We start from the raw sequence: 27,734 nt of genomic DNA on the forward strand, positions 1-27,734 counted from the left end.
TTAACCTCTCATTCTTAAGTATAGCAAGGAAGCTAGTGAAGACAACATTCCTAGGATTCAGAGTGAAAATGGATCTTCCATCTCTCCCAAAAACAGGAGCCAAGAGATTGTTAACTGTTTCCTTTACTCCCCAGATTTTCCCCCCAAAATTTAAAATCACCTCAGAACTAACTTAAATGCCAATTTATTTCAAAAGTAGCATGCCTTAATAATGAAGAGAAAGACGCAAAAGGGAAGAAACTGAATTGAGGGACTTATGCTATTAAACAATCATAACATAATTTGAGAGTTGAAGAGGACATTAAAAATAATCTACCTTAAAAATAATTCAACTAAACTTTACTGAAAAGGAAAGGAATCCCAGAAAGATGAAGTGATTTGCCCAAGATCACACAGCTGGTTAGTGGCAGAGCTGGGACTAAAAATCGAATCTCCCAACTTCCAATTATGTGCCTTTTCCACTATACAAAATATTTATTAAACAGTAGCAAAATCAACTAAAATTTCTTCCTCCCTTTTTATATATTCTTGTTTATTGATAATGATTATAGAATGACCGATATTGCAGTATCAAAGGAAAGAATCAAAAATCCTAGGGAAACTGGATAATCTTTCTCTGTGTAATCAAGGTGACAGGCTATTTCAGGCCTGGAAAAGTAAATAAGAATGATCTAGGATCCAGATTATGATATCAATGCCCTCATTTCTTCACCTAAATTCTTCAATTTCATCTTAGGTTTCTTAATGTTATTTATTATGACAATAATTTACATGTGCCATTTTTTTTTTAATGTTACCAGAAAGATGCTGTAATTGGTATAGCATGCTGGAACTTATTTAAAACTACTAACAGCTGAGAAATATTGAAGGCCCTATCATTGGAGTCCTTAGAATTATAATCTCTAAAGTAGTCAGACAGAGCTCCATGGGCATATCCAAGTCTTGTCCAGAATTGCACTTGCAAACAAACAGAACAGATTATAAAGTAAAAGGAAAATGTTCTATTCTGTCTGTATTATGGAGTAAAAAGGTTACTTCTAATCTTGTCTGGTGGATTTTTAATTGCATAAATCTGGGTTATAAAGGAACAAGCAAGGCCCACAATGGAAAGGGTAGAATGATTCAATTAAATACAGACAAATGAAGCAATTACTACTTCCACTTTGTAAGAGTTCATAAAGGAACCTGTATTACTCTACAACACATTTTAAGGCTATAAGAACTGTTAGTAAATTTAATAAATGCTTTATACTGACATTCTATTAATTGAATACCATAGGATTACTGCTAAGGAAATACTCTATAAGTGTGAAGTGCCACATATGATCTTATCACTGTTATTATTCTAAGAGGATCCATAAACTTATTTTACAATACTAAGTATAATGAACTTTAATATCATCAGATGCATTAGTGGATATTAATAATCATTCATAATTTGAAATGCTTTCAACACAATCTGTGAACTCCAAAAATATGAAAATGAGTTTTAAAAATGTGCTTGACTGCTCAAAGAATAAACAGAAATGCTGTTTCATCATCTACTAAAATATAAAGACAGGAATTTCTTATCACTGAAAAAGGCTTTTATTTCACCATAAAAATGCAAACTGGAATAAACACAACCTTTTATAACCCAAAGGTTACAACTACTTTAAAGTATTCCTGAGCTTCATCTTGAGAAGCAAAAGATTATAAAATTTAACAAGTTTGCAGCCTTGAATCTGTTTGAAACATTGCAAGTAAAAATAATTTAGCAAAACAGCTTCTTAAAAAAACCACGCACACACTAATTTGTACTAGAAACAAAAGCTTTTAACTAACTTTTTACTCTCAATTATTTTAATTTGTAAAGAGTCCATGTTTCAGAAGTAATGGAGCATATATAGACCACGATGTCCCATACTCCCACTTACTGGAATCTTTAAAAAGTATAGTGCATTTGCATTTTCAATTTTAAAGGAATTCTACCTACATTTCATATATGGCTTACTATGCCATGATCATTTTGTTCCCACATCTTTCCACCATCTCCATGTTTTTGAATCAGTTAAATACAAAATAAAATCAAACTAGCAAGTTCTTCTTTTCTTTTAAATGTCCTGTACGTTTTTGTGGTTGTTCATAACACTTAACATTTGGCAACTTATCTCAAGTTCAATGAAATTTGCCCTTTTTCTGCAGTACATGTTGACTTCATTGAGTGCATAAAGAATTTTTAGTCAAGAATTTTGCATACATTTATGTTGTAGGTCTGGAATTCTTAAACTGTCAGTCTATACATTTCTCCTGATTAAAAGAGGACTGGTGACATTAAAGCTATCAGATCAAAATATTTCAAAGGAAAAAGGAGAGCTAATGAAAAACAAATTGCCAACACAGTTGAAACTGAAGCACAAATAATTATGCAATCTTAAAAAAAGAAAATAAATTTCCAATGTAATTGTGTTTCCTTTCACAAAGGAGTTCACTTTACATTCACTAAGCAGAGACTCAGTTTTCTTAAGGTGGTCAAGAAGTCACAAACTTCAGAACCTCTTGCTGGTCCTGGTCTATCCTGTAAGTGGGCCTTGAAAAGGCAGAGTCCTTTACTACCTGCTCCAAGTACTTCTGTGTTTGCTCAGGGATCGGGATCTCCCTCGTCGACTGCGCTTCCTGCCCACACTTCTTCTATCCCGGCTTCTATCCCTTCTACTGTATCTGTCTCTGCTGTAGGACCTCCGGTACCGAGATCTATCAGGACTTACACTTCTTCGGTGAGGACTATAATCTTTGTAAGAGTGTCTTCTATGAAGTCGTCTTTCTTTTCTTTGTCTTTCATCCTCTTTACTGGCGTCCCTTCTATGCCTGCTCCTATCCCTTTTATGCCTCTCCTCAATACTTCTGTCTCTACTGGACCGGCTTTTCCCCTTACTTGGTTCTCTATTACATTTGTCTTGTTCAGAAGAGGAATCTTTTTTGGACATGTTCTGGTCACAATTAGGTGTACCCTTTTGCTGTTGATTATTGGCAGGAATACAAGAGAGTACACCTGAACATTTTTTTTCTGTACAGCTTTCACTTGTAATACAGTTAAGTTTCTTACTTTCTTTGCACTGAACTTCTTCACTTAAGTTTCCATTCACATTTTTAGAATTAAAATTCATCTCCTGATTTGACAGCATTTCTCTCTGACAGATCTGAGTTGGCTGACCTATGAGGGAATGCAAGGAGGTAGAAGTCACACAGCTTGAAGACACCGACTGTATAATATCGATAACAGGCTGTAATAGGGCAGAATGAGATGCCATTGCTTCTTCCTTGCTCTGCTGTGTCTCATCTATTTTCTTGCTCAACAAAATATTTAACAGCCTCTCCCTTAGTTCCTTTTCTTTCCTCTGGAGTCCCAGAGCTCGTTCTTTTTCCTCCTCTACTCTTCTAAGTTCAGCCTCCTGAAGCCGTCTTCTCTCTTCAAGTTGTTGAAGGCGGATTTTTTCTTCTTTCTGTTCATGCTCTAGTAATTTTACTGCCTGAAAAAGATAAAGGGAAGGAAACAACTAAATTAGAAGACAAAAATCTTTCTAGTACACAGTGTTCAGAAGATATATGTAGAGATGTAATTTTCAAGAACAAAATTTATTCAATAGCCTGTTACCGATTTTAACAAATGTTGGCCCAGAGCATAATGCCGTAAAAAGAAATGGTTACAAAGCACCTTGTTTCTCTTGAGCTGATATTTGCACTAAATTAACACCTAAACGATTCTTTCTGTCCCCCTATAGTATTAGGTTTTTCAAGCTATGAGAATACTATTTAATAATTACTTTTAGTAGCCTAAAAAAATAATGACTTTTGTATCTAAATCTCCCCAAACTATGTTCCACCATAGCAGATCAAGCTTGTTATGTAATAAATATTCACCAGGGTAAAAAAAAGTTTATTAAAATGGGAAGCTAATATTATAAAAGCATTGCAATGCAAAGATTTCTTTACTATCTCAAATTCCAGAATTTAAATAAGATTTTCTTTTCCTGAAAGGAATCTTTTACATCATTACAAAATGTGCAATGGACTGAGACAAAGGAAGTGAAATTTTCCTAAATGTTACAAAAGGCTGAAATGAGGGTCAAGGACAGGGTAAATTATCCTCATGTAGGAGATTCTATAATTTACTCAGCCTAGTTTTTCATGCTATCAAGGATACAGAGATATAATAATATATAATCTAACTGGAAAGCCAAAATTTAATATAGATTAAAAGATGTAAAAATAGCTAGTCTATGCTTAGTGACACTGGGCTAAGTCAAGTTCATAAACCAGCCTCAGACCTTACCCACTTGTGTGACCCTGGGCAAGTTATTTAACCTCCCTCTGCATCTGTTTCCTTATCTATAAAACAGGGATAATGAAAGCCCCTAACTCCCCAGGCTGTTGTGAGGTCCAAAAGAGATCCTATTTGTAAAGCATTTAGCACAGTGCCTGGAACACAGTAGGCAATATTTAAATGCTGGTTATTGTTTCTTTATCATCATCACCATCAGTACCTGTAGGAATTCTGAAGAAGTAGAGAAGCCTGGATGGGAATGGAAAAGGACCCATGTGGAAGTACAAACTTGAGCTTCTCAGGCCTCCAAGAAACCAGGCAGCACACCACTGGGAAAAACAACAACAAACATTCTCCTCCCCACCCAAAGAATTCAACCAGCTTTATGTATATGGGAACTTTAAAAGTTCAAATAAATACATTCTAGGTAGACTTTTAGTATCCAGGACTAGCTGTCTTTGACACTATAAAGACATAGATGTACAATATTGTAAAACATTCAAACATTTCACTTCAGTTCAAACATTTGGTTTGAATTGCCTTTTACAACCAGCTCCCATAAGGCTTTGCTGGGTTTTTATGTATAAAACAGAGCGAATGCCTAATGCTGCTAAACTACTGGTAGAAGGAGAAACTCGTGTGTGAGCGCGCACGTTTGTGTGTGTGTGTGTGCGCGCGCACGTTTGTGTGTGTGTGTGTGTGTGTGTGTGTGTGTGTGAGAGAGAGAGAGAGAGAGTGCACGCGCACGTGCACAATGCAGGAAAAGGGAAGAAGGATGGAGGGGAAGAGGGATAAAGGATGGAGAAGAGCCAAAACAACAACAGAAATATAGGTTAAGACAGCAGTGCTCTAGAGTGAAAGAGTTTGCAAATCTACAAATAAGCCAATATACTTTCTGTAAGAGGTCAGAAGAAATAACAATAGCAACTCACATTTATATGGCACTTTAAAGATTTGAAAAGCATTTTTACGTGTATGATCTGACTTAACCATAGCAATAACCCTAAGGCAGATGCTATAATCCTCCTTTTACAAATGAGGCAACTGGCTCAGAGAGGTTAAGTAACTTGCCATGGGGCTTCTGGACTCCATGTTCAAGGCTCTATTCCTTGTAATTAATCTCTTGGGCTGCATTCAGGCATAAGTTTCTAATGATAAAAAAGAATCACTATTGTCAATACCACAGTCTATTCCCAGACTTATCCAACAATGAGACCTACTATTATCCAGGTCTTCCACCTATGCTGTGTCTTTGGGCTTGACTTGAGATTCCTTATCTGTAAAACCTACCCTCAGTGCTACTTTGAGAAGTATTGTGATAAAAAGAAAAAAGTCAAGCTCTATCAACCAAAGTACATTATCAGGTAGATGAATACTTGAGTGTTAAAATGCACAGAAATAGATCTCCCCATTTTTTTTAATCATTTCCTTTTTACTAGTAAGAATCTATTCCAATGACTTCTTATTGAAAGTTGATTAGATTTGTTAATTTCCTTTAAACTATGGTTGAAGTAGCAGGAAAGAAAAGGGAAAAGAACTACTGTCCAGCCTTATCTATGCATTACAGACAAACTGAAAAATAAAAATTAAAAATCAAAAGGGCAGTTGGTGAGAGGAACACTTAATGCTGTCACAGAAAGGTCAATATAACATTACCTTTGCTCTGCTTAGCAGTTCTGCAATTAATCTTATTGACTGAAGATTTCTTTGAGCCAACAATAATTTTCTCTCCTCTAATTTTATCTTCTCTTGTAATTTTTTCTGCTCTTCTGCTTGTATCTTCTCTAATTTTTTCTGATTTCGACGGACTTCACGGTCTTTTTGCTTTTGTTCTCTTTTACGTAGCTTCTCTTCTCGTTTTCTTTCTCTTTCCAATTCCTCTAATTCTTTCTGTTTTCTAAGTAAAATAAAATATTTTGTTAAAAAAAAAAGTCAGAAGTATCCTACAGTCCCATACTGCTATGTCTGTCAAATCTGTTTTCCCTTCATATATTATACACCATAGTACATTAAATAATCATGAAATTTAAGAATCGGAAAACTATCCATATTTTCACAAAATGCACCCTGTGATAATAACATTACCCAGAGACAAGGTACATTTGCAGCATCAAGACTGAAACAATTATTCTTTTTCTTTTTTTTCCAATTATTATTTTTCAAGGATAAAGCTGTTCTATTATAAATCCTCTTATTCAAAAATCAAGAACACTGACAAGTGTGACAAAGTACAGCACACTGTCTTAATTGCTATCATCCATTCCACCCATGGCACTTTTATCTTTATTATCTGACGTCTTAAATCCTTTGCCACTACACACCAAGCCACAGTCCTGAGCCTGTAGTGAAGTATGGCAGTTAAAATAGTATCAGTATACATGAATCCAAATTCCTTTACCCACCATTCTCTAAAGGCAGAATGACAACTGAGTTTCTGTCTCAACTGGTTCTTGGTTCCTAACAACACACTGCACTAAAATCCCCCTTTACTCCCCTGCCCCCCAAAAAAAAATCCAAAACAATGACAACAAAAACTTCCTTTTAAAATTTTAATTAGCATTAAGAAAAATGGTACAAGTTTTTCAGTGTCACAATTAAGATCAGAGGTGTCAAACTCAAAACTCCCAAGTGGCTCAAACTAGATTAAAATATAACTGGGAAATATTTAACAAAATAAGTAAAAATACCAATAAATGCTAGATAATGTTAATTTGTGTTTTTTTAAGTTAAAATGGGGCACACATGGATCCATTCCTATTTGAGTTTGATAAAACTGATTGAATATTCCTTCAATTTAACATTTTTATGTTTTCTTCTACTGAATTCCAAAAAAAAATGAGCTTAAGTGCGATTGCTAAAGTGTTCACAGATGTACTTACTCACAAAATTGGTTGATAAGGAGGTAAACATGAAAGACTTTTGACTGTGGAATTATTGATAGTCTGTCAAAAAAATCAGCTTTGTCAAGAAAACACCAAATAGGGTCATGAAGAGTCAGACACAAGTGAAAAAATGAGTCAACAACAACAAATAAAGTAGTGAGACTCCAGTGAACTCAATTCATATGGAAAAAAAAATTTGAATACAATCCATTTCATAAAACTAACAACTTGCATTATTCAGTTGTGAATGAATTCTTATTTTGTTCTTTCTTTCTTTCAAATGCTTTTTCATCAAATCATGTTACTACTTTCAGTTCCTTATGATAAAAGGAAAGGCTGAGGAAAGAAATGCAACATAAAAAATGAAACTCTGACGACATTTTCCTAATCACACCACCGTACTATAAACATTAGAATGTTTTATATGCAATAACTAGAATATTAGTTTTTTGCTATGATATTTCTACAGTATTATAATACTTTCCAGATCGATAAAAAATGAAAATATATACTCTGAATTAGTGATATAGATTTTCCCTGGAATAAATATACTTTCAGTATTGATTTTCAGAGAAACCTGGTTCTGACATATCTTACTCTGGTATTAATTAAATTTCCAAACTAAGTACTATGGATGTTATAACCTAAAGTAATATACGGGAATAATGAAGTATCTAGTGGTTTAGTGGTCAGAGCTCTAGGAATGGAACCATAAGTGCTGAGTTCAAATCTGAACTCAGACCCTTAACTAGCTGTGTGTCCCTAAACAAGTCACTTAAACCTCTGCTTGCCTCAAGTTTCTTCAACTATAAAATGGGGATGACAGCACCTACTTTGCAGGGTTGTGAGGATCAAATAAGATAATATATGTAAAATATAAGCACAGTCCTTGACAAAAATTTGGAGCTATATATATGCTTATTCCCTTTTCCTCTTTAGAAAAGCTGTTGTTTCTGTTATCTAGCAAGACAGCAGTTTTATTCTCAAATTTCCTCATCTTGTGGAAATGGAGAAATCAGACTTATAAAAATACAATGTTAATACACACTCAGACCTTGAAGGGTACTTTTGTACAAGGATACTTCATTTTACTGCACTTTGCTTTATTATGTTTTACAGATATTTCTTTCTTTTCTTTTCTTTTTAAAAAAAACAAATTGAAGGTTTGTGGCAATCCTGCTTAAAACAATTCTATCGGGGCTATTTTCCCAACTGCATGTGCTCACATCATGTCTTTGTGTCATATTTTGGTAATTTTCACAATATTTCAAGCTTTTAGATTATTATTTTATTTTTTTATGATGATCAGTTATCTTTGATGTTACTAACAATTGTTTTTGGAGACCCCACAAACCACATCCATAAAAGGCAGCAAACTAAATCAGTAAATGTTGTGTGTATTCTGACTTCTCCAGTGACCAAACATTCCCTGGTTTCTCTCCCTCTCCTTGGGCCTCTCTATTCCCTAAGGCACAACAATATTGAAGAATATTATATGCACTCAGTTGATAAAGCAGCGGCAAGATTTTAGAGGACTGACTCCAATTCTGAAAGAAGTTCTACTGTGGGTAAAATTATATCAAACAGCATCACATGCTACAGAGAAATCTTTCATGAAAGGACAAGTTAATTGATGCAGCAAACTTCACTGTTGTCTTATTTTAAGAAATTGACATAGCCACCCCAACCTTGAGCAACCACCATCCTGATCAATCAGCGGCCATCAACACTGAGGCAGGACCCTCCACCAGCAAAAAGATTATAACTTGCTGAAGGCTCAGGTGATGATTAGCAACTTTTAGCAAAGGGTATTTTTAATTAAGGTATGTACATTTTTTTAAGACATAATACAACTTCAACATTTAATAGACTACTGTATAGCATGTAAACATAAACCAAAAAATTTGTGCAACTTGGTTTATCAAGATATCATGAAACCCACAATAATCTCTAAGGTATGCCTGTACTTATATGCAATCACCATGATCTCTTTTATATAAAAATAATTTACAGTAATTTTTTTTACTGCTTTAGAACCCCATGAGAGTGGGATTGTGCCTTATCTTTTGTCTCTCCCCCAAAACAATGTTCTGCTTATGGTGCGCTTAATAAATGTTAAATTGAACTAAATTAATGCATAAACTAGTTGAAAATACTGGCTGACTGTACAGAGATAAATATGTAAGGGTAATCTCACTGTAGCATAGAGTTAAAAGGCAAGAAAAAATTCAAAAAATGAGCAAGCAGCAAAAAAAGATCCTGACTATAGAAAGTTACTGTGGTGACAAGGAAGATCAAAACACAAATGCAGAAGAAGATAACAAAGTAAAAAATTGGCTTCAGGTCATGGAAGAACTCAAAAAGGATTTTTAAAATTAAGTAAGAGGTAGAGGGAAAATTAGGAAGAGATATGAGAATGATGCAAGAAAAACATGAAAAAAGAGTCAACAGTTTAGTAAAGGAGGCCCAAAAAAATACTAAAGAAAACACCTTTAAAAAAAAAAATATATATATATATATATATATGCCCTATATATAGAGAGAGAGAGAGATGCCCTATATATATATAGGGCAGCTAGGTGGCGCAGTGGATAGAGCACCAGCCCTGGAGTCAGGAGTACCCGAGTTCAAATACGACCTCAGACACTTAACACTTACTAGCTGTGTGACCTTGGGCAAGTCACTTAAATTGCCTCACTTAAAAAAAAAAAAGAAAAAAAATATATATATAGGCCAAATGGTAAAAGAGGCATACAAATTTAATGAAGAGAAGATTGCTTTGAAAAGCAGAATTGGCCAAATAGAAAAAGATATACAAAAATTCACTGAAGAAAAGAACTCCTTAAAAAGTAGAAATGACCAAATGGAAAGAGGTATAAAAGCTCACTAACGAAAATAATTACTTGAGAATTAGAATTGGTCAAGTGGAAGTTATCGACTCCATGAGACACCAAGAAACAATAAAACAAAATCAAAAGAATGAAAAAAAATACATGAAAATGTGAAACCTCTCACTGGAAAAACAACTGATCTGAAAAATAGATCCAAGCGAGATAATTCAAGAACTGTTGGACGACCTGTAAGCCATGATCATAAAAGAACCTAGGGGGCAGCTAGGTGGCGCAGTGGATAGAGCACTGGCCCTGGATTCAGGAGGACCTGAGTTCAAATCCGGCCTCAGAAACTTGACACTTACTAGCTGTATGACCCTGGGCAAGTCACTTAGCCCCAATTACAAATAAACAAACAAAAAAGAACCTAGACATCATTTTTTAAGAAATTACCAAGGAAAACTACCCTGATATTCTAGAACCAGAAGGTAGAATAGAAATTGAAAGAATCTACTGATCACCTCCTGAAAGAGATCCCAAAATGAAAATTCCCAGGAATATTATAGCCAAATTCCAGAGCTCCTAGCTCAAGGAGAAAATACTGCAACCAGTCAAAAAGAAACAATCCAAATATCATGTAACCACAGTCAAAATAACAAAAAATTTTGGAGCTTCTACATTAAAGTATCAGAGGGCTTAGAATATGATATTCTGGAGGGCAAAAGAACTAGGATTACAACCAAGAATCACCTACCCAGCAAAACTAAATATAATTCTTCAGGGGGAAAAAATGGACATTCAGTGAAATAGAAGACTTCCAAGTATTCCTGATAAAAAGACTACAGCTGAACAGAAAAACCTGACTTTCAAATAAAGACTCACAATAAGGATAAAAAAAGGTAAACAAGAAAGAGAAAAAGGGATTCAATAAGGCTAAACTGTTTGCATTCCTGTGTGGGAAAATGATACTTGTAACTCCTAAAAACATTCTCATTAGGGCTGTTAGAAGGAGTATACATAGACAGAAGGCATGGGTGACTTGAATATGATGGGATGATTATCTAAAAAAATAAAGGGGTAAGAAAGAATGCACTGGGAGAATGGGGAAAGGAAGAAGTAGAATGGGGTAAATCATATGGCATAAAAGAGTCATCAAATAGATTTTATAGTGGAGAAGACAGTGGAAGTGATTGGGGGGGGGGGGTAGAGAAGCATGTGAACTTTACTCTCGTTGGAATTAACTCACCATACAGGAAAAGTGGAGGGAATAAGAAGGATTTGGGGGGGGGGGGACACACAGGGCTGATAGAAGGAAGGGTCAATTGGGGGAGGTAAAAGTCAGAAGCAAAACAACTTTGAAAATGGACAGGGTAAAAGGAAAGAGTAGGATAAATGGGGAAAATCCAATGGAGGACAGTAATCATTACAATGAAAAAAAAAATGTTTACAGCGAGTTTTGTTTGATAAAGATCTTCTCAAATATATAGAAAACTGCATCAACTTTATAGTAATAAGAGCCATTCCTCATCTGACAAATGATCAAAGGTTATGAACAGGCAGTTTTCAAACAAAGTAATCAACACTACATATATTCTTATGAAAAAAATGTTCTAAATCATGACTGATTAAAGAAATGCAAATTAAAACAACTCTGAGGGACCACCCCACACCTACCAGAGATTGGCTAATATGACAGAAAAAAAAAAAAAAAGACAGCTGCTAGAAGGGATGTGGGAAAACTGAGACACTAATATACCACTGTTTAAGTGATATACTAATTTAAGCATTCTGTAGAGCAATTTGGAACTATGCCCAAAGGGCAATAAAACAATGCTTAACCAAGTAATACCACCCTAAGCCTGTATCTCAAAGAGGGGAAGAGAAAAAAAAAAAGGAAAAGGACATATATGTATAAAAATATTCATAGAAACTCTTAGCAATGGCAAAGAATTGTAAATTAAGGGGATTTCTGTCAATTGAAGAATGGCCGAACAAGTTGTTATATATGCTTGTAATGGAATACTATTGTGCTATGAGAATGATGAGCAGAATGCTCTCAGAAAAACCTGGAAAAACTTGCATGAACTGATACAGAGTGAAATGAAGAGAACCAAGAGAATATTGTATATAGTAACAGCAACACTGTATGATGAGCAATTGTGGATGACTTCACTCTTTTCAGCAACACAATGATCCAAGACAATTCTGAAGGTCTTAAGATGAAGGGTACTATCCTCCTCCAGGGAAAGAACTGATGGAGTCTGAATACAGATCAAAGCATACTTTTTCTTTACTTTATTTTTCGTAGGTTTTTGTCTGTGTTTTCTTTCACAATATAACATATTAAAATGTTTTGCATTACTGCACACATATAGCCAATGTCAAATTGTTTGTCTTCTCAATGAGGGAGGAGGGAAAGGAAGGAGGGAAATAATTTGGAACTCAAAATTTGAAGAAAAAAAAAAGTTAAAATTGTTTCTACGTCTAATTGGGGAAAAATAAAATATTAAATTTTTAAAAATTAAATGTACTTAGTAAAATACCTCCCATGGTCCAAAATAAACTTATTTTCAAGATTTTCATGTCACAGGAAGCTAGGTGGTACAGTGGATAAAGCACGGCCCTGGATTCAGGAGGACCTGAGTTCAAATCCGGTCTCAGATATTTGACACTTACTAGCTGTGTGACCCTGGGCAAGTCACTTAACCCTCACTGCCCCACCCATCCCTTCCCCCAAAAAGATTTTTATGTCACTGCTCTCATCAATATTTAACATTGACTATTTTGTACTTTAGAAACCAATTTATGTTTTTGTTTTGTTTTAGCAGGGCAATGGGGATTAAGTGACTTGCCCAGGATCACACAGCTGGTAAGTGTCAAGTGTCTGAGGCCAGATTTGAACTCAGGTCCTCCTGAATCTGGGACCGGTACTTTATCCACTGTGCCACCTAGCTGCCCCCTAGAAACGAATTTAAATTTGTTTAGTTTTTTTGTTTTAACATTTCATAGTTAACTCTCTATTTGTATGGTGAGAAGATGAAATATCAGATGCCCTTAATTTGCAAGCTTTGGCCAAAACCACTTATGTTCATAAGTCAAATGATTTGGAACTCAGAACCCATTTTCTACTAATAAAATGAATACCATAAAAGAGGATTAAAGTATTAAGTTAAATAAAATGAAATATTATACATTTATAATGAAAAATAGTGGGAAACAGTATTATTCTAATAGTAGTTAATATAATATACAAACCTCAAAATATTCTCAAATTCATGTGGGTATTCTCTAACAATGGAGATCACAACCCATCCATGAGATTTGTTTTCCTCTAAGTTTAACATGGGAGCATACCAAAAATACAGGATATTTTTTCATTTTTTCTTGATATCATAAGAATACTGAAAGAGTAACAGGATTGTTCCATTATCTGTCTCTCAACATGTGATCACCTCCTATTCTTTTTTCATTTACAAAGTTCTTTAGTGACATCTTTTATTTTTTTTTTTTGGCGAAACAATCAGGGTTAAGTGACTTGCCCAGGGTCACACAGCTAGTAAGTGTCAAGTGTCTGAGGACAGATTTGAACTCAGGTCCTCCTGAATCCAGGGCTGGTGCTTAATCCACTATGCCACCTAGCTGCCCCAGTGGGATCTTTTATTCCACTTCTACCTTATAGTTACTTACATGCAATGCACTATATAACATGTTCCTGTCAACCATGTGCCTTTCCATTACCCTTTAAGTGTTCTTCAACTTGAAATCTTTGGAGACCACAGCATGCCATGACATAAGAGAAGAATGCTGGGCTTTAAAATAATGTGTCTTGGGGGCGGCTAGGTGGCGCAGTGGATAAAGCACCGGCCCTGGATTCAGGAGGACCTGAGTTCAAATCCGGCCTCTGACACTTGACACTTACTAGCTGTGTGACCCTGGGCAAGTCACTTAACCCCCATTGCCCCGCAAAAAACAAAACAAAACAAAAACAAATAAAATAATGTGTCTTTGTTTCCAGAAAAAAATATCAAGTCATTAAAAGAAAGTTGCAGTTTCCCAAAGCAATCAAGCCTGCTGTCCTCTCTTCTTCAATTCTGGGCCCAGCTCATTGTCTGTGTAGTGTTTGTACAAGACACATATACTGATGGGCAAGTTGTATATGTTGTCTGTTCAACTGTATAGCACATATTCTGAATAGCAGACATTCTTCATCCATCTAGATTTTCATATGCAGATAGGCAAATTTTTGAATGATTATGGCTCTCGGTTAAGGGGATTTTACAATGTTCCACGGCTTGATGCAATCAGCACAGTCATCCACAAATAAGAACATTGAAAGAACACCATCTATAAGAAATCCCTCTTCCACTTGGACTCTGAAATGCATCACCTCCGTGAGAGTGGCTAAAACCTTTAGCAAATACAATTTCCCTGTTTTATTCTTTGCTTGATATTAACAATTAAAAGATTATTGAACGAGGTTATTGCTATTATACCTTTCAAGGAACCGCCTCTAGTTTGGGCACGTTTAGGAGAAACATTGCTGAAGAGCCCTTTTTTTTCTAACAAATTTAAAAGAAAAAAATTATAGTCATTAAACTATAACTTACAACAGGTACTTACAGTCTACATCTTTCAGTAAACTGTGCAATAGTACAAAAGTAATCTATCAAGCTATTTCCTTCTAATACTCTCAAATGAACACCCTTGATGCATGTGCAAATTATTCTCATAAGAACTGTGCACAGGTGGGAAAGTAGTATGGTCCCAACAGTTGGCTATGTCTCCTTTCCAATGATCTGCATAAGTACAGAGAGCCTTATCACCAGTAAATTGGCCACCTGTTGATAACTACACTTTGATCACAGAAGAAAATTTTTAAAAAAGCAAATATAAAATGGTCCTCAGTTCTATGAGGCTCCCTTCCTTTTATTCAATGATGGTGGCAGAATGGTGGAAAAGAGGGACAAGAGTGCTAAGGATCACAGAATTTTTAAGCCATTAACTATATCATTAATATTATAAATGTGTAATCCTTGTCAAAAGACCAAGAAGGAGACATAGTACTGGAGGAACTGAATTATATTAATCTTGATAGTATCATTTTAAATAAAACCTAAGGGCAAAAAGAAGTCAACTAAATGGAAGGACAACTCTCAGATTCTCCTTGAAAAAAATCAATGAAATATTTGACAGAGTTGGCTTTATCATATGTCTAAAGGCAACAAGAAGCATTGATTTCATAGAATGTTTGGTCATATCACATTGTCATACTCATGATATGTATTTGCAAAAAGGCAACTAAAGAAAAAAAACTACAACTTATGCATCAGCATATGTGCATAAAGTAGATAAAAAGGTAAAGAAAATCTAAGGAGATCTCAGACATTCCAAATTAAATCAACATACACTTTGATACATGGTGACTTCAAAACAAGCAAAGGTCAGAGTAGTCAATGACAGGGAAAAAAAAGTTATAAAATAAGGCTCAGAAAACGATATAACATGGATCATTTTGATTATATAAAATTATGATGATGACTGGATGAAGATGGGGATTGAGTGATGACATTGAGGATGGATTGATGATGGTGAGAACTGATTGATGATGATGATAATTTTGCTTTAAAAGTTTCCTTTTCCATTGTGTTCAAATAGACAGCATTTCTGAATTCTAACATAATAATCCTCAATTTGCTGTACAAGAAAGTAGGAACTGTGCTAAACAAACCAATTATATACAGAGTAGATTTATGCTGAGACCAAATTAATCAATTCTCAATACATCTGAAAGAAAGGAAGATGGTAAACTCTTGTGGGAGTAGGAGAAAAATACAGACCTTGTTATTACTTTTAAAAAGGGAGGGAAGGGTGGGGCAGCTAGGCAGTGCAGTGGATAAAACACTGGCCCTGGATTCAGGAGTACCTGAGTTCAAATCCAGCCTCAGACACTTGATACTTACTAGCTGTGTGATCCTGGGCAAGTCACTTAACCCCCATTGCTCTGCAAAAAAAAGGGGGGGGAAGGAAGAAGGGAGGGAAGAAGGAAGGAAGGAAGGAAGGGAGGAAGGAAGGAAGGAAGGGAGCGAGAGAGAGGGCAGGCGGGCAGCAAAAAATACCATCAACAACTACCTACCTACCTGTATGGTTACTTGTCCCATCATCTCTATAAAATCTTTATGAAAATAATCTACACACATATCAAAGGGCATCTTTGATTAATTTATGGGAAGGGAACAAGAGGACTTTCACAAATATTCTATAGCATATCACATCTTCGATAGTCACACAAGACTGAAAGGGACAGAGAATACAAGATCCCATAGTACTTATCATTTCATTCAATAGAGGAAAATATCAGAGAATAGCATTTGTTAAACTCAAAATAGAAACAGAAGCCATTAAACTGTATGTAAGGATCCAAGCAGAAAATGACATATTAACATATCAATGTTCTATTGTATTTTTATCTATTTTGTTAAATATTTCCCAAGTATATTTTAATCTAATTCTGGTTGAGCATCAATAGGGCTGTGTGCCTAATACCTCTGTCATCACAAGACATCAGAGTACAAAGAGAAGAGGAATTCTTTACACATATAGGGAAGTCTTCCAGATGCCCCTCTTTGTGATGACACTGTACTGGTTGTATCAAGCCCCAGAACTTTGAAAGGTCTCCTAAATAATATCATAGGAACTCAAAAAAAATTTGTCCTAGTCATACAGTAAAAGTCAAGTGGATTAAGAATGTCTATTATCTCTACTAGGAGATGCAATTAGATGGACAATCCATAGAAATGATCCAAAAGCACATATATTGTAGACACAAGTAGCCAATGAACTTGTCCAAGAACTGAATAAGAAAAGCTGCTATAAAACCGTGCATACCCTTTGATCCAGCAATACCACTGTGAGGTTTATATCCCAAAGACATCCCCAAAAAGAGAAAAAGAACTATTTGTACAAAAATATTTATAGCAGCTCTTTTTGTGGTAGCTAAGAATTGGAAATCAAAGGGATGCCCATCAATTGGGAAATGACTGAACAAGCTGTGGTATATGATTGTGATGGAATATTATTGTGCTATAAGAAATAAGAGGCAGGGGGGTAGCTAGGTAGCACAGTGGATAAAGCACTGGCCCTCCCAACACAGAAAAACCTTGAGGACCTAAGGCTTTCTAATCTCAGCCCAAAGGTAGGGTCCCCAAATCAAAATAAATTTCCACAACCCCTATGGCTAATCAATATACAAGTCATTATTCTTGAGCCTTTTTCAAATTAGAAACCCTGTCCAAACCCTAATCATAACTAGTCAATATAATCAAATGCTTTTCTTGTGATTAGGACTCTTCAAAAGTGGCATGGATTGCTGTGGAGTAATAATGAGTTCCCCATCTCTTACAGGCTTCAAGAGGAGGCTGGAGGGCAGCTAGGTGGCACAGTGCCCTAGAGCCAGGAGGACCTGAGTTCAAATCCAGCCTCACACTTACTAGCTGTGTGACCTTGGGTAAGTCACTAAATTCTAACACACACACACATCCCCAAAAAAGAGGAGGTTGCATAATCAGTTCTCATGGATTTTGTAGAGAATATAGTTTAACTTTACTAGATCCCTCTGAACTCCATCCTAATTCTGATATTTCGTGACTCTTTAAGTCCCTTAAGAACAGTACCCCCTGGGGCAGGTAGGTGGTGCAGTGGATGAAGCAGTGGCCCTGGATTCAGGAGTATCTGAGTTCAAATCCGACCTCAGACACTTGACACTTACTAGCTGTGTGACCCTGGGCAAGTCACTTAACCCTCATTGCCCCACCAAAAAAAAAAAAAAAAAAAGGAAAAGAAAAGAAAAGAAATAAGAGGCAGGACAATTTCAGAAAAACCTAGAAGGACTTATATGAACTGATTATTATAGTGAAGTGAGAAGAACCAGAATAATGTTGTGTACAGTAACAACAAGGTTGTTTGATGAAGAACTGTGAATTACTTAATTATTCTCAGCAATACAATGATCCAAGACAATCCCAAAGGACTAATGATGATCTAATGATCTACCTCCAAAGAAAGAACTGATATTGACTGACTACAGACAAGAGCATGCTATTTTTCACTTTCTTTTTTCTTTTATTCGAGTCTTCTTATACAAAATGACTAATATGGTAATGTTTTACGTAACTGCACATGCATAATCTATATCTGATTGCTTACCATCTCAGGAAGGGAGGAGAGGAGAGGAAAAAAGGCACAGAATTTGGAACTTTAAATAAAAATGTTTATTTAAAAAGGAAAGGGAGAAGAAAAGCTGGCTGGATTGCACCTGAGAAAGTGTAGTGTTTTTACAATAACTACAAATTCTTCAATGAAACAAAGTCCTGTTTTTTTTTAACAGCAATATTCTTTTTGTGATCTTATATGGCTACAAAGCATAGAATATAGCACAGTCCAGAGAATTAGAATTAAAGTTGTGAAAAAAACCTCAACAGAAATAGAGTGGGACTGGATACTCTACAATATTACAAATAAAGAATTATGTCATGGAAGCCACAGAAAGGACATCTTCACAGAGATGAATGACTGGAAAAGGGGAGCCAATCATACAGAAAAAGTGAAAGATAGGAGGGGACAGCTAGGTGGCACAGTGGATAGAGCACTGGCCCTGGAGTCAGGAGGACCTTAGTTCAAATCTGACCTCAGACACTTAACACTTACTAGCTGTGTGACCCTGGGAAAGTCACCTAACCCCAACTGCCTCACTTAAAAGGAAAAAAAAAAGTGATAGATAGGAGCAGCTAGGTGGCATAGTAGATAAAACACCAGCCCTGGATTCAGGAGGACCTGAGTTCAAATCTGGCCTCAGACACTTGATACTTTACTAGCTGGGTGACCCTGGGCAAGTCACTTAATCCTCATTGCCCTGCCCCCCCCCAAAAAAAGTGAAAGATAACTTAGTGAAATTTAAAGAAATCTGTAGGAACACCCCCCACACACAGGGACAGGTTAGGTGGACCCCCACTGGACAATTTATGAGAAGCCACAGACAGGGTATGTACAGGATGAGAAGGTAGATTGTTACCTGTGCTTTTGGAAAGAATGCCCATATTAATAATCTCCTTGATATCAAAGTAAAATATAATCATATTATTCCAGAACCCAAAAGAAAGCTTGTTGAAAAGCATTTTATTCTGGCTCAGCAAAAGAAAATGCTTTCTAATTGCCAATTAATAAAAGTGTCCAAAAATGCACTGAGCTTCCACAAGAGGCCAGTATTAACTGGAAGAATTTAAGCTAAGGCTAGATGACTGTCAGAAATACTATAGAAGGGGGCTCTACAATATAAGAGATTTGCTTAAATAACTTCTAAATTACCTTCAAACATATAATTTTATAACCATTAGCTAACTGGAAAGACAGGAACAGACAGGAAGAACTATAAATACCAGGGCTTTATAATTGATCCTGGAGAAAAAAGAAAACTACTTGAGTTTATTAAGTAGGGGGGGTGACATGGTCACCTGTAATTTGAGAAAATCACTTTGGCAGCTGAATGGAGGATGGATTCATCAAGTAAAGATTAAGTCTTTCATCTAATCATAATAAACCAATTACAATCAAGAAATTAGCATTCATGAAGCAAGTATGAAGCTGGGGATAAAAAATATAAAGAATAAAACAATTCCTACTGTCAAGTAGTTTTATATACAAGGTGATATGATCTATATCTTTAAGTAACAGAGAGATTCTATGAGGTAGAAGGAGGGAGTACAATTGAGGCATGAAGGATAACCTATGCAAAGGCAAGAGAAAGGCCATGGAATGCTATGCTGTGCTGTATGTGTAGAGAAAAATCAGTTTGGCTAAATCACAGAACAAGGGATGCTAAAAAGACAGGTTGGGGCCAAGGGTGAAAGGCTTTAAAAGCCAAACTTAGAGGTTTATCTTTTATCTTAGTGACAAAAGAGAACCACCTTAATTTAATAAGCAAGACAGTGACATGGTCAGATCCATGTTCAAAGAAAATCAGTCTGGCAGCAGTAAGCATGAGAAACTGAAATGGGAAATTTGAGGGAGAGCAATTAGAAGACAACTGCAATCATATAGATGAAAAATTATAAAGGCTTTGAATAGTCTCAATTTTCTCAGTGAGGTAGTGTCCTTAGCTGAAAGAAATGGGCAAAGGGGAGGTGTGGGAAGATTAAGATGAGAAGATAAGATTTAGAATAGTGAGGAAGGAAATGGGGAAATGATTGGAGATAATCAAAAGAGGTAAGGCATTAACAATTAAGGGAGATCAGTAAAGTCTTCTCGTACAAGATCACGTTCTAACTGGGATTTGAAGGGAAGTCAGCATTTTATATTTGATTCTGGAATGTGATCCTATTATTCTTAGAGAGACTCAATCCAATCCAATAACGATTAAAAAAAAAAAAAGCACCTATGGGGCAGCTAGATGGCGCAGTGGATAAAGCACCGGCCCTGGATTCAGGAGTACCTGAGTTCAAATCCGGCCTCAGACACTTTACACTTACTAGCTGTGTGACCCTGGGCAAGTCACTTAACCCTCATTGCCCCACAAAAAAAACCAAAAAATTTTTAAAAAAAAAGCACCTATGTGGGGCAGCTAGGTGGCGCAGTGGATAGAGCACCAGCCCTGGATTCAGGAGGCCTGAGTTCAAATCTGACCTCAGACACTTGACACTTACTAGCTGTGTGACCCTAGGCAAGTCACTTAACCCCAATTGCCTCACAAAAAAAAAAAAAGAAAGAAAGAAAGAAAGCAAAAAAAGTACCTATGTGCAAAGCACTGTGCTATGCTTTGGAGTTACAAAGACAATGCATGGCACAGTGGAAAGAGTACTGAATTTGGAGTCAAAGGACCCAGGTTTCAATCCTGACACTGCCAAAACTACCTGTATGACCTCAGATAAGTCATTTAACCTTTCTGGGCCTCAGTTCCCTTAACTATAAAATGAAGAAGCTATTATAGATGACCTCTAGTATGCCTTCCATCTCTGAATTTATGATATGACAAAACAAAAATCTAACTACTCTCTACATCCTACCACCCAGTTCAAATGCCCTATTTTAATTGGGGTTTGGGGGTTTTGGGGGGGTCAATGAGGGTTAAGTGACTTGTCCAGGGTCACACAACTAGTGTCAAGTGTCTGAGGTCGCATTTGAACTCAGGTCCTCTTGAATCCAGGGCTGGCGCCCTGTGCCACCTAGCTGCCCCCAAATGCCCTATTTTAAAAACTTATAAAAAGATTTCCATACAAACAAAACTCAATCTAGTCATAAAAGGTTATAATCTTCAAAAACTTAAGTATGCTATCCTAATTTTTAATCAAAATCATGACTCAAAACAGCAAATGATACTCAATAATTAAAAAATAAAAATTTCCAAAACCCTATCCAGAGATACTCACAAGGCAATATGAAATGCACACAACACAACCTGATTTATGAGACCCTATTTGCATAGCCTTAAAGACATTAAATTCTAGCTAATTTCTCTTTACTGCTTTCAAGGAAAAAGATTAAAATGTTTTAAATAACATAAAACTTTCACCAAATTGATGAAAGAACTGTCAAACACAAATGCTCAGTAATATTGCCATTTCCTTCTGGAGACTATAACTATATTGGGGTTTTATAAACTAATACCTCTTTTCTAGACCTTTAGGCTAACTTCCTTTGGCTTTTTGGAATTTAAGAACAAAGACTTCTTTTATTTTTGTAGTTCTCAACAAGCAACACAACTCCATAAACTACAAACAAGTTTAATCCTCATCTATTTACAAAAGCAGTACAAGGATTTCAAATCATAAAGAATTTAAACTTCTATACTGCGATAGCACCTTTAATTACAAATGGAAGTGGAGAATTGAGGGAATTAAACTTACGGGTCATTAAGATTAAAATGGGGAAACCAATAACTCAGAAAAATATCTTTGCAGCAAGCTTCTATACCCATCTCCTTTTGTAACCCAGTGCATATCTGTGCCTAACACACAATAGATGCTGAATAAATGTTTGTTGACTTTCCTAAGACCTATAAGGAACCAATTCAAATTTATAAAAATGAGCCACCCCTCAATGGATTGTAAAAAGTGGGTTTTCGGGCCAGCTAGATGGCACAGTGGATAGAGCACTGGCCCTGGAGTCGGGAGTACCTGAGTTCAAATCCTGCTTCAGACACTTAACACTTACTAGCTGTGTGACCCTGGGCAAGTCACTTAACCCCAATTGCCTCACTGAAAAACAAACAAAAAAAGTAGGTTTTCAGGAAAAGAAATAAAAGCTACCAATATCTATATGAAAAAAATGTTCCAAACCACTAATAATTAGAGGAATGAAAATTAAAGTAACTCTGATATTGTACCTCACACCCATCAGAATTCCAAAGTTGACAAAATATGAAAATGAAAAATGTTGGTGGGACAGCAGGAAAACAGGCAAATTAATGAACTGTTTGAGGAATTGTGAATTAATCCAGACATTTTGCAAAGCAATCTGGAACCATAACCAGAAAGTAACTACACTGTGCAGTTATTTTGACCCAGCAAATCCACTAACAGGCATATACTCCAAAGAGACTCCAAAGAGAAACGGGAAAGGGATCCATATGTACAAAAGTGTTTATAACAAATCTTTTTGTAGTATCAAAGAAATAGAAAATAATGGGGTGTCCATCATGACTGAACAAATTATGGTGTATGAATGTAATAGAATACTAGTGTGCTATAAGAAATGATGAAGAGGACAGTTTCAGAGAAACCTGGGAAAACTCATGAACTGACAGAGTAAAGTGAGCAGAACAGAATAATTTATACAGTAACATCATCATTGTAAAGACAAACAACTCTAAAAGATTTAAGAACTCCAATCAATACCAAAAAACAAACAAACATTCACTTCTTGAAAAGGAGGTGATGGACTCAGGGCACTTATTGTGACTTTATTTTGTTTTTGGATGTGGCCAACTTAGGAATTTGCTTTGTTTCATTATGCATAATTGTTTCAAGTTGGTACTCCTCCACCAAAGGGAGAAGCGGGAGAGAGAAAATATTTGTTAATTGAAAAATAAAACAAAATGTGTCTTTAAAAGACTAAAGTGTTTTGCTTTTGTCAGTCTTCAATAATTGTTCCAATTCTGTTACAATGTGTGGACACAGAATCAACCAAAAAATAAAAGTATAAAATGGCCAGGATAGTGTATTTTTTCATTGCACAGATAATTGATAAAAAGATTACAATCCTAAAAAATTTCACAGGACCAAAATTTAGTATCGGCCATCTAAACTGAATACAGTGGGGAAAGATCAAACTTACATCTATTTTCTGAGCTGTTTCAAATTCCTTGGGGGGAGGGGGGAGTATTAAGAGGTATACGCAGTCAATTTCTAACTTGCAAACAGGTTTGAGCAATTCATTTCAATAAACATTTTTGAAGCACATCTACTTAATACAAAACAATAGGGATACAATGAAAACCTATAGTCCTTGGATTCAAGGAGCTTACATTCTACTGGAGAGGATACAAGTACACAAATAAATACAAAGTAATATATCAAGTGGAAATCACAGGAGTTGGTGGGTTTATAAATCCGATGTTATGTAACCTACAAAAGCCTACTTAACCCAAAACATAGCCAAAGTTACCACTGAACCTAACTATATTTTGTTATAGGAGAAAAGCTTTCCTATCTCCAACTAGGTCCACTTTGGGAAAATGTCTTCCTCTTACCCTCTTTAACAGAAAATTGTTTTTGAGGAAATCACTTTGTAAGCAGTGCAGAAACTATATAAACACTAAGTCTCCTTCTGGCATAAGGCACCAGGAATCTAGGCTTGTAAGTTGGAATAGCAGTGGGGCTGGGATGGGGTATCAGTTCTGGGCAGTATGGAGAAAAAAATATGGGGAGAAAAATTCCAAGGAGTTGAAAAAGTAAAAAAGTAGAATTCCTGTGGGCATTAACAGGAATCAAGGTGAGGTTCTAGTTAATGACAAATTAAATATGATGGAAATGCACACTTACCTTTCCTCTTCTTTTTGCCTTTCTTCAGCCTCTTTTTCTTTACGTTTCTGTTCTTCTCTTTGCTGTTCAAGTTCTTGAAGTTTCTGCCTTTCAAGTTGCCGTTTTTTAATTGAGGCATCACTAAGGTGTTTAGTTGAGTCAAAAGAAACCTTTCAAAAAAAAATGAAAGTAGCAAAGCTAAGTGCCTAATTTTTAATAAATCAAAACCTATTCTTTAAAACATAAGTGTACTTATATACAATTCAGCAACATATCTATAGCATGAAATAAAAGAACTATAAATGACTGAAGGTCGATTTATTTCAAATAGTCAATTCAATGAATGAAAATCTAACAGAATTTGGACTTATTTAGGATTTTACTAGAAAAGCTACGTGGCACAGGGAGTCAGGAAGTCAAACCTGGCCTCAGATACTTACTAGATGTGTGACTCTGGACAAGTGATTCAATCCTGTTTGCCTCAGTTTCCTCAAAGAAGGAAATGGCAAATCACTCCAGTATCTTTACCTAGAAAACCCCAAAATGGGGTCAAGAAGATTCATACACAACTGAAGAACCCACCAACAACAAAGGATTTTACTTGCCTTAAGTTAGTTTTCCCAGTTTCCAAGAAAAAATTTTAAAAGACCTCTTTTTCTGTCATGGTGCAGTAAAAAGTGTCCTAGTTTTAAGAGTCAGGACCTAGGTTTAAACCTTAGTTTCATTAACCATTGGGCAATACCACGAAGCATTCAGCGGTAGTCAAAATATGAACTATTTTTAAACTTTTTTATTAATTTAGATAACCTATTTGAGAATAAACTGCTAAAAAAAATTGTGGCCTGATACCATTATTCACCCACTCCAATAGGTGTAATTTCCATCACTGTTTGAAATCTAAGGCAATATGAACATTGCAATTTTTAGGTGAAGATGTTTACCTGTTTCATAATTTCTCTACAAATTATTTTCTAAATCTTAAATCAAGGCTACAGATTGGCCGTCTTGTATTTAAATATTTTTAATTATTAAAAATTATGGGAAATTATAAGCAAAAATATTGCAATTTCTCACCTTTATATTGCAGGCTACTGCTTTGCCATCTTCACCTTTATACATTAGTTTCATGCCACGCAAGGCATTCATAGCTTTGATAAAGCCAACATACTCTTTATACTGAACATAAGCTTCAAAGTTCAAATGTCCACCAAAACTAAAAGTATGAAAATTTCTGCCAGTCATTTCTTCTCTATAAGGGTCCAACATGGGGATGTCCACGTTCCGAATTTCTCCAAATGTCTCAAATACCTTAATGAGAACTTCTTCATTTGGTTTTTCTGAGCCAGATTCTTTCAATGCAAACCATTTACAAGGTAGTCCTTCCAAATGAATTGTGTCTGGTCTCTCTCCTGGCAGAGTCTCATTCATATCTTTTGCATCACGGAAAAAGGAGTCCCAATCATGCCGAGTTGGGAAATCTATTTTAAACTCAGCAGCCCGAACTTTTAAAATATCAGAGAAACCACTAAGCTTTATTGTTTTGCCATCAAGACATGCAAGAAAAGACTTAACCAAACTTTTATTTTCAACTTCTCCTTCAAAACGGATGAAATCCATAGTGCTTTTAGAAATTCGAAGAGTGGAAAATTGATGACTCTGTACCATTCCTTTCAATCTTTCCATCACCTCCCAATTAGAAATGGATTTTCCAGGTTGCTTCAATTGTGGAAGCGCCACACTAATTGTCATTTTCGTAATTGGCTTGAGGTATAATCCATACAAACTACAAAGTTCAACTGCTTCAGATGTATCATGAACTATCGTAGCAGCCGCCATAGCCAAAAGCTAGACCTAAAAAAAAATCGTCAAAATAGCATACTGAAAAAAAAAGTTACAACACTGACAGGCATTGCAAACTTCAGCAACAGAATAAATGTTAAGAGTGTTGTTGGTTTTTTAAAATTCCTATCAACAGAGAATGACTGAACATCGGATTTTACAATTAACCATAAATAGGATCAGAAATCTGCCATACTAAGAATCAAGAGTAAACTGTACTTACATAAGAATGAATTATGACTTAAATCTCAAAATGAACACCGTTACTAACAAGACAACCAAAAAGTATAAGGATCATAGGGTTTAGAGTAGAAAGGGACTTTCATGATCAGATAATGAAATCCACTGTCATTTCAGAGATAACTGACTTGCCTCATGTTCAGAAAGAGAGCTCCAACTGGAAAGCCAAGTGACTCTGATTGCATATATGGGGGGTTTCCCCCATATACTAAATCTCGATGCCTCTCTTATTTTTTAAGAAAACCTCTACATCTTGACTAAGAACAGAGATAGGGCATTGGTTTGGGGGGAAGGGAGGGCAGATTTGACAGATTTAAGAAGAATCAAATTCTCTAAAAATGCAAAGGACGATCTACCTTACTTATACCTTTTACCTGCAGCTACCGCCTCCACACCCTCTAGTCACAAAAGATTTATGTACCATTCTGACAAGCTCAGTAAAATCCTTTCATGCTAAATCCTACATAAATCAAATCAAAACTTGTTTTCTAAGTTTTGCCCGATGAGACCAAAACAATACAGGTGATTACAGAAAAGATATACCCACGCCTAAACCGAACGAGCTACAATTGCAAAGCTCACCATTCTCAGCCCAAAGACCGCTGAACTTTGAAAGCAATGAACTCTACCCAGATGGGCTCCCAGAAAGCACGGCCGGGAAGGGGGAGGAGGGGGGAGTTCAGTGGGGGGTGGTTAATGAGGTACAAACACCCCCGCTCCATTCCTCCTAGTCAAGCAGAGGCGTCTGGCGTCTGAAAACCTCCCTCCAGCACCTCTAAGGGTACAGGAAGAATGTAGAAGAGAAGTGATGTCCCCAGCATAGGAACTGGGGCTGGGATGGGCTTCAGAGCCCCTTCACCCAACCCCGTTGTACCAAAGAAAAGGAAACTGAGGGCCAAGGATGGATAAGTATAATTGACTCAAGGTCACCGCGAGCTAAGGCTTCGAACCCAAAGGTCCTGATTCCAGATCCCGTGCTCTTTCCAAGACTTAAGTTTTGGGTCCATGTACAAAAAAAGCAAGCATGATGACAGCAGAATACACCAATGAGGCGGATCTGGGGAAGGCGAGGAAGCAGACGGTGCCTGGGGATAGGGGGAGGGAAAAATAGGGCCCCGGAACACCTGACGCCTCGAGAACGTCCCCCGCTTTTTTTTTTAAGAAAGTAGGATAAAGCCCATGCACATCCCGAAGTGAACCGAACGACCAACTCCAAGCTATCATAGAGATGCAGTTGGCTTTCCATCCACCCCCCCAACCCCACCCCAAAGAAAAAAAAAAAAACCAACAACCCCACCCACTCGCTCGGCCGTCGCCTCCTCCCGTCGCCTCTCCACCCTCCAGCTTCCCCAGGCGCCCCGCGCGCTCCCGCGGGGATGGAGACGGGGCGCGAGCCTCGGGTGATCCCGGGCTCCTGCGGGGCCGCGCGCTCGGGGCAGGGGAAGGGGAGGGAAGGAGGCAGTTGCCAGGAGTGGGGGGGGGGGGGGAGAACGAACAGAAGGGGGTGGGGGGTGGGGAGTGGGAGGGCGACCTAAGGAAAGCAGATATTCACCTGCTCTAGCAGTCTCCGGCTCTGGCTCTTCCGCAGTCGGAGGCTTGCTCCCCTGCATCCAACCCTCCCCCTGCCCCC

At 36.6% G+C, this 27,734-nt stretch overlaps 1 protein-coding gene across 1 annotated transcript; it reads right to left on the reverse strand.

Moving 5' to 3' along the window:
• On the reverse strand, positions 1-27,734 carry AKAP17A (A-kinase anchoring protein 17A). Its single transcript, XM_043997052.1, has 5 exons — positions 27,657-27,734; positions 25,100-25,876; positions 24,047-24,195; positions 5,960-6,200; positions 1-3,509 (listed from the first exon to the last, which is right to left on the reverse strand). The coding sequence occupies exons 2-5, from the start codon at positions 25,859-25,861 to the stop codon at positions 2,592-2,594; spliced, it is 2,070 nt and encodes a 689-aa protein (XP_043852987.1). The 5' UTR covers positions 25,862-25,876; positions 27,657-27,734; the 3' UTR covers positions 1-2,591.

This window comes from Dromiciops gliroides, chromosome 3 (assembly GCF_019393635.1).
Source record: "Dromiciops gliroides isolate mDroGli1 chromosome 3, mDroGli1.pri, whole genome shotgun sequence".
Lineage (NCBI taxonomy): Eukaryota > Metazoa > Chordata > Mammalia > Microbiotheria > Microbiotheriidae > Dromiciops > Dromiciops gliroides.

Bases quoted from the DNA above. Each gene is read 5' to 3' on its own strand.
- AKAP17A (XM_043997052.1), bottom strand. From the start codon at position 25,861: ATGGCGGCTGCTACGATAGTTCATGATACATCTGAAGCAGTTGAACTT. The intron at 6,201-24,046 runs GTAAGTGTGCAT...TATTTTACTTAG, and splicing joins AGGCAAAAAGAAGAGGAAAG to AAAACAGAAAGAATTAGAGG. The intron at 3,510-5,959 runs GTAATGTTATAT...TATCTTTTTCAG, and splicing joins AACTGCTAAGCAGAGCAAAG to GCAGTAAAATTACTAGAGCA.